Source organism: Patiria miniata, unplaced genomic scaffold (genome assembly GCF_015706575.1).
Source record: "Patiria miniata isolate m_02_andy unplaced genomic scaffold, ASM1570657v1 HiC_scaffold_17, whole genome shotgun sequence".
Classification (NCBI taxonomy): domain Eukaryota; kingdom Metazoa; phylum Echinodermata; class Asteroidea; order Valvatida; family Asterinidae; genus Patiria; species Patiria miniata.
Window position 1 is genome coordinate 1,002,897 of NW_024037055.1, and position 7,844 is coordinate 1,010,740.

At 40.7% G+C, this 7,844-nt stretch overlaps 1 protein-coding gene across 1 annotated transcript in view; it reads right to left on the minus strand.

Moving 5' to 3' along the window:
• The window catches only part of LOC119723320 (alpha-N-acetylneuraminide alpha-2,8-sialyltransferase-like), a 28,799-nt gene extending 22,852 nt beyond the window's left edge, over positions 1 to 5,947 (minus strand). Inside the window, exons 1-3 of the mRNA XM_038193881.1 lie at positions 5,607 to 5,947; positions 3,496 to 3,615; positions 296 to 446 (exon numbers count right to left, since the gene is read on the minus strand). Of these exons, the coding sequence (XP_038049809.1) occupies positions 296 to 446; positions 3,496 to 3,615; positions 5,607 to 5,857 (522 nt within the window). The 5' untranslated portion in view covers positions 5,858 to 5,947. The remainder of the gene's footprint in view (positions 1 to 295; positions 447 to 3,495; positions 3,616 to 5,606) is intronic.
• Between the last annotated feature and the right edge of the window lie 1,897 nt (positions 5,948 to 7,844).

The following is a 7,844-nucleotide window of genomic DNA, read 5'->3' on the forward strand; positions in this document are numbered from 1 at the left end:
CTTACAAGCACTAACTGGACTTGTGAACAAAAGATGTCCACATAATGCAGGTTGTGTTGACGTTTTGTGGATAAGCCGTGTCCACATAACGTTTCGCTCTCTCTGGAAAACAGGTTTATAGGCATTTTTGGGGTTAGGTTTATCCGTGGCAAAATGAAGAGAAACACTAAAGGGAATCATAAAAAAATGGGTTGAAAGAGTTTTCACAGTTAAAGTAAAGTTATTTTTTGTTTACCTTATGATGACTTGGATTAGGGTGTGGTTTTACGCGGATGATGAAATGTATTTTACTTACTTTTGGCAACAATTGCCACAACTGTCTTGATATCCTTGCAGATGCTTTATGCCTGTAGAAGTTGATTTTGTCTCCCCAACGTACATTTTGTCTGGTAAGGATAAATCTGTCTAGTTTCCCCTTGTCTCCCAAGGCAGCCCGTAAGTCGTTTCTACAAAGTAACACACGCAGAAGACAGTGATGCATTCTTTACAAGAAAACTTTGCTTAACTTAAACAGCCATAATTGGCCCCTTTATAATCAATTCTTAGTTATCACCATACAAACAAAATGTTGTAGCGCTCTTTTAAACACCGTATTATAGGCTTTCCCGGCCAAGTTAGCAGATTTGGCGGCCAAATTGGTGACCAATCACTCATTTTCGCACGAATTTGAATGCACGTGGAGATCAACATTCAATTAGCTAAAAACACCAATCAATTTAACATTGGAAGCATGCGATTTCACATTTTAAACATGCAATTTTAACAACAGGGCATTCAAATTAGAATTGCACAAACGAGCATCCAAATTCGCCGGAGCTTCCAGCTGTGTAAGTTTGGTCATTCAAATTCACCAGGCATTTGTGAAAAGTAAGCAAATGAATTCGAAATTGGTTTATGTCATTCCGTTGTTTGTTAGAATAGATGTGCGTAACAAGAGTGCCTTTGTTACCCTTTGGATGTATGGATATAAAAACCTGTCTCCAACAAGATTCTGCCAATACTCTGATCACCGTGCACACTGTTAACTTGAAGCACTAGAAATATCAACATGGCAGCTCATGGGCGTTACATGAGAATTTCTAATGTAGATGCTTGGCAGGGCAAGAGATCGATGGCTAACGGGCCTGCAGGAGACAGTATCCTCATCATTCCAAAATAAGAGATATTTAACAAATATATATACCCAAGATCACAATTGAAAACAGAAGATCAAAACCCAAAGATAAAGAATTAAGATTTATGTGAACACGATAAAAAGAAGGGAAAACATCACCTAAGTTTACTGTTGCCTATAGGTTTGTTGTTTCATATATTCATATATGTTTAGTTATGTCCCCTTTTTGTTTAATTTGTTTACATTTTTACTTCTTTAGAATAAAGAGACAGATAGTAGACACTTTGAAAAAAATGAAACGGAAAAGCAGAAATGATAAAAAGGTGGAAGAAATAAAAAGACTCGCGTCGTAGGCTATGCCTTCGTTTTATTTTAATTTCTTTGAATGCAAAAAGTGCTAAATAGAATGCACGGAAATGAAAAAGAAATCAAGAATCTCATGCAAATAACCCTAAACCAAACCGACTGCTAAATTGAATGATCACTTAAACCGAATGACATAACTTCAAGTTAGGATGAGTTAAACAGAAAAATGTCAGGTCTTTAAACGAATTTGAACGCCTGAAAACTAATACGAACCACGGGAATGACAGCAGGGCGCTACTCCGCTTCAAATTGGCCACTATCAAGATAAATTCGAATGCTATTTTTTCGAAATTGGCCGGGAAAACCTATATTTTAAAGCGCACACACGTGCTGGAGTATGTGGGTACATACACATTCAAACATTAGTCCTTGAACAATAGAGGACAATAGGGTACGTCGTTTAGCAAAATTCTATTAAGAGGTGTGTAGGCCTATACAAAATATTATGGGAGGTCATAATATTTTTTCCCGGCCAATTTCGTAAGAATAGCTTTCGAATTCATCTTGCTGGTGGCCGATTTGAAGCGAAGTAGCGCCCTGCTGTCATTCCCGTGGTTGGAATTAGATTTCAGGCGTTCAAATTCGTTGTAAACCTGACATTTTCATGTTTAACACATCCTAAATTGAAGTTATGTCATTCGGTTAAGTCTTCATTCAATTTAACAGTCGGTTTGGTTTAGGCTTATTCGCATCAGATTCTTGTTTTGTTTCATTTCCGCACATTCTTATAGTACTTTTTGCATTCAAAATAAAAGTAAACGAAGGTATACGATGCGAGTCTTTTCATTTGTTTCACCTTTTCATTTTTTCTGCTTCATGTCGTGGTCCATTTTTGTGTTTCTGGCCCCTCCTCTTGGCAGGTTTTTCTGTCTGCCAGATCTGAGATACATTGTATGTTGCTACAATTGACCTGGCAGTTGATTTGTTTATGCCAAGCTTGTCTGCAAGTTCAAGATAGTCTTGGGCATAGCCATCGAAAGCTTCGATCCAACGACCACGGTCTACATTTGAAATTCTCACGTAATGCCCAATGAGCTGGCATATTGATATTTCTAGTGCTTCAATCTAACAGTTTGCATGGTGATCAGGGTAGTGGCAGAGTCTTGTGGGAGAAAGGTTTTTATGTCTATATTTCCAATTGGAGAAAAGCGCTCCATCTTATTCTAACAAACAACGGAACGACTCGGACCTATCTCGAATTACGTTGCCTACTTTTCACATATGCCAGTACTACCCAAGGTTGCCCTGCCTCACACACACTTCGAATGACCAAACTTACACAGCTGGAAGCTCCGGCGAATTTGGATGCTCGTTTGTGCAATTTTAATCCGAATGTCCTATTGTTGAATTGCATGATTAAAATGTGAAATCGCATGCTTCTAATGTGAAATTGATTGGTGTTTTTAGGTTATTGAATGTTGATCTCAACGTGCATTCTAACTCGTGCTTAAGTGGGTGATTGGTCGCCAATTTGGCCGCCAAATCTGCTAATTTGGTGGGGAAATAAACCTGTAAACAGTTATGAGTATAACCAAAAGAGGGACAAGGGGAGGGGTGACCGATTGAAGAAGCAGTAGCTATACATGCTATTTGGAGGACCTGTGAACATACTAAACATGTCCACACTGTAATGATGCATGGATCTTAAGATTGTGACCTTGCACTGCAGGTGAATATAACCTTTTACACTCACTGAACAACAATCTTAGTGAGGTCGATCTTGTTACCCTTCTGAGGACTTGGGACGATGCAGGTGCCCTGCGATGCAATAACCACAAGAACTGAAACAAGCCCTCGGAGGGTTTTGCGTATAAACCTTGTTGGACATAATTTTTGTCTACACAAAACTTCATGTCTAATCGGGCCTCTTGCCTTCGGCGAAGTCACCTTCCCTCCAAAAAGGCGAGGCGAAATCTCGTATTATTAGTGAGAAAACAAGTATAAACTGGTACAGGGCAAAGTTTTGTAGTTTTCCGAGTTCAATTATCCTGAATACATACGCCACGATAACTTACCTGAAAACCTGACTGAAGGCCGAGTTCTGTTGCCATTTCCGTTTCATGATGATGTCGACTGCGACAAGAAAGTCTACGTCGTTTGCGGTGTAATGATTCGCGTACTTCCGTGCAAAGGTACTGGAGGAAAAAATAACTCAGTATTTGGTTATCTTTTGAAATCTAAAAAAAAAAAAAGAACTGCACGAACAAGGGACTTTTACACCGTAAATGTCGTCCACTGAATTAAATAAAATAACCATTTTAATTGAAAAATAAACAAAGATATTGGCTTTTCAGAATCATCGTAAGCAAGAAAGCCGAGAAAGTTTTCCATAATAAGACATTTTGCGACCCACATTAAGTACTTTTTCAAAGTACCGCTGGCTGTGCCGCTGTGCCCGCAAACCATTCGCCTCGGGGAGTAGTGTGTCAACTTCCAATAAATTGGGGAGCTAAAGTAAGGGGCCGTATGGATATCGTACGTCCGAAATTTTGGAAAATGATGCGTCGGATTGATGCGGCTCCGACGCCTCGTAAGCCGACGCCTCATTATGTTCGGCGTCGAAATAACGATGCGTTCATACTTCATGCAAATGCAAATGCGAAGCGAATTTGACGTCATGAAACAATAAAACATTCGCCGCGAAATTTGCCCGAGTCGCAATGTGTTCAACTTTGACGAACTTTGACGAACTTCATACTTCATCGATTTCGCTTTTGCTATTTAAGTGTTTAGTTTCTTAGATAGAGTTTAGGCACTCTCCTGAAGACGGTCAGGGCATACTGACCGGAACGTCGAGTTTATACCTCTGGTTCTTTTCAGAACCATTCTCTTAGTTGAGAAATTGTTCGCACATGGTGTTTCCGCAAACCTTTTATTCAACTTTTACGAATTCGCAGCTCGAATACTCCCCATGACGTCACAAATTTGCATTCACTTTCGATTTTGCACCCAGAATATGAACCGGGCTTTATAAGGCGTCGCGCTATGGCCCTGTCAGACTCATTTATGTGCTCTCGTATTTTTGTAAAGGAAGGGTCGTGAAGGGGGAATTTTGGGCAATTTGTTTTTGTCAAGTATAGCTCAACCTAGCATGACAAAGCCGGACATGATATGGCCTGTTTATCAATGTTATGAAGCTAAGTATTCCATACAACTGCTCAACTTCAATACTGACGTGACCTTGACCCAAGTGTTTTCAAATGAAAAATTGACCTTAAAATCACGATTTTTGTTATATGCGTGTTCTCGACGCTCCCAGGGTTTTAGGGTGGGTGGATCCTGTGTGCTGTTATGCATAAATGTCACAATATATATTATGCATCTATAAGGCTAACACTAATTTAAGACATCAAAACTTTCATAGCCAAATAGACATTTTAATATTTGGAGCCATTTGAGTTGACGTTCGGCATCGATGACGGCGATTTTTTTTCTCACTGACATGAAGTTTAGAATTTCTTCTTCCGTTATAATTTAACATTTCAATCATACTGAGCATATTTTCTGAGAACACAACGTTCAAAAGGCCGTGTTGTTTTGTGGTGCATGAATTTCACTGCTCTGCTAAAGCGTCGAAGTACGTAATCGGATTAGCTATGCCAACAACGGCAGACGCTTTGCCTTAGCAACCACACGACTGTATCGTCGAAGGCTATTTTCGGCAGAACGGCAATATAAAACAGAAACGTGAAATATGCTATGGGCAGGGCTTGCGAAGTGTAAGAAACCACATTCTGTGCATCGGTGATTGGTCACGAGCACGGTGTATCGCACATTGACTGAGAAAGACAGAAAAAAAGATTCGTACTCTGTCGTGTCCGATGTAAACAACCGGGCATTTTTCGTCTTTTCTCGGGAATGGTAAGACATTAGAATGGTTTCCTTTCAACCAGATGTTTAAAATTGGATAATTAAACAATCCAAAACATGAAATGTTCGGGGATTGCAGGATCTAGTGCCCCTTTAAGAATCTTCTAAGTAAAGGCAAACTAAAAAGACTCCGGTATGATCAAAGCATTTTAAGACCCTGTAATTTATTCCGGGTTAATCCTGTCAATTAGCATTTGCAGCAGAAGTCATTTTTCTCATATAGGCCTAGGCCTACTGATTATAACTTGAATCTCACCTGAGACTGCCATTCTGTATGGCACAATGTAATGTGCTGTTTATACTCTGCCTTCCTGTGACTAGTGCGGAGACAGTTGTAGGCCTATGAGCCTCATTGACGGAATACAAATTGGGGCTCAGCACCATGATGGATATCGATAATAAAATTATGGACATCAAGAGAAACGATCTGAAGACCACACGCAGGAGTGCTCGCTTGCACCAGAAAGCAGCCCATCGAGACATGTTGTAGAAGGTATTGGTACCCATGATAACAGATGAGTCTTTCTCTTCGGTATACCGGAGGCGCTCGGCTTTTGGTATTGGAGCGACGCGGGCAGTTGGCCATTAGGTCTACATGGTTCTTTTAGGAGTTGTGATCTCAGAGACAGGGTCCGGGTAACACTGGAGTATACTATTTGCCGTCATATCGGACTTTGACCCCTAGCTTGAATGCGGTCGGTAAAGAGGTGACCAAAAACGTTGCCATAGTTGCTGCATGGGTTAGACCTACGTGTTGGCATTGATGGGTTTAACCCGAGGCATGCAACAATATCGGATGTACACAAAAGACGAACGAGCTCAAAAAACGTGTATTTAAAAATGAGGTTAAATAACTTCTATTTTTTATTCTTGTAAATAACTCGGTAGTCAGTTCGCATGCATAAAACTGCCTAGGACATAGTAAAAGAAAAAAGTATGTAGGCCTATGAATAGATATCTATAGATTTGTTACTGTTTACCATTTCGGTACCGGTACGGATTACTATTCGACAGTGGCGTACCCATAGGCCTATATAAATCCCCCCCGCGGATTTTTTTGGACAATTTTTTTTTTCAGTAAATATTTCAATAAATCGTAACAGAGTACTGACATCAATCCCAAAGAAGAAAACCCGCTCAAAACCATCACACTGCGCCGTGAAAATGGGCATATAATTTGCAGTCTGCATAATAATGATAATAATGGTCAGTTTTGAAGAGCGCCCCTAATTGGAAGATGGGAACCAGGCCCCCCCCCCCCCCCGGCGCTTTTTGATTTTAAGGAGGCCAAGCGTCCGGAGCAAAAAAAACATGTCTACATGATTTAGGCGCGGATGTGCGGTTGCCACTCCGCTTGACATCAGATTCTGGACACGCAGCTACTGCTATTCGTACGCACAATTTATTTTGTACGTAAGCGTTACTAGTTATATGTAGCCTACGATATACTGACGGTTGAAGGGGTCCGCTCATATGTCCGACGCCTCATAGGTCTGACGCCTCATAAGTCCGACAAAGTCGCATCCCCCAACCAAATAAAGGCCCATAAGTCCGACGCCTTGTAAGTCCGACGCCTTGTAAGTCCGACGCCTCATAGTCATAAGCTCCGATGCCTCATAGTTCCGACGCCTCATAGGTAAGACGCCTCGTACGCTTCGTTTTTCCGACGTCGGACTTATGAGGCGTCGGACTTATGAGACGTCGGACATATGAGGCGGAATAAATAAATTGTATGCCTCAGATGAGGCGTCGGACTTATGATACGGCCCCGAATTGAATATCTAATTGGTTTGCTCTAATTTTATTTCTTTCATTGGTTAGTCCTTTAAAGGTAGAGTATAATGTCATTTGCAGCTATCCACAAAGTTATCCTGCCGAAATAAGTGTTGAAAAGCATACTTGGTTTGAAGATAGTAATGGCATTATTCTCAGACAACATACAAAGCACACATTGAAGCGATGAGTTTTGGCCATTGGCATATCGAGCCGCTAGTTTATTTCTCTTTGGCCAATTTTTATTGTGATTAAATGGGCCTTTATACCTTGACATACTATGACGGAACAATTTAATTCTCCTGAAGACGGTCAGGGCATACTGACCGGAAAGTCGAGTTTATACCTCTGGTTATTTTCAGAACCATTCTCTTAGTTGAGAAATTATTCGCACATGGTGTTTCCGCAAACCTTTCATTTATTCATTTATTAACAATTTAACTATATTTGCCTAAGGATATTTGCCTAAAAATGTGCACACTTGCCGTTAAAACGGGCACATTTGCACATTTTAAAAATAAATTCTCCCCATAATCATAAAAACTGTTGCTAACAAAAGTGAGTTGAAAAATAATGGGCAGGAATCTTCTCAGATTGCACCACAGAGCATCTACAATCCTGGCCAAATCTCGCTGGGCCCTCAACCCCCCGGCCCCCCCGCTCAATGTTGTCTTTCATTGCGCGGTGTGTGCTCCATCAGCTGGAGAGAACAACATTGACC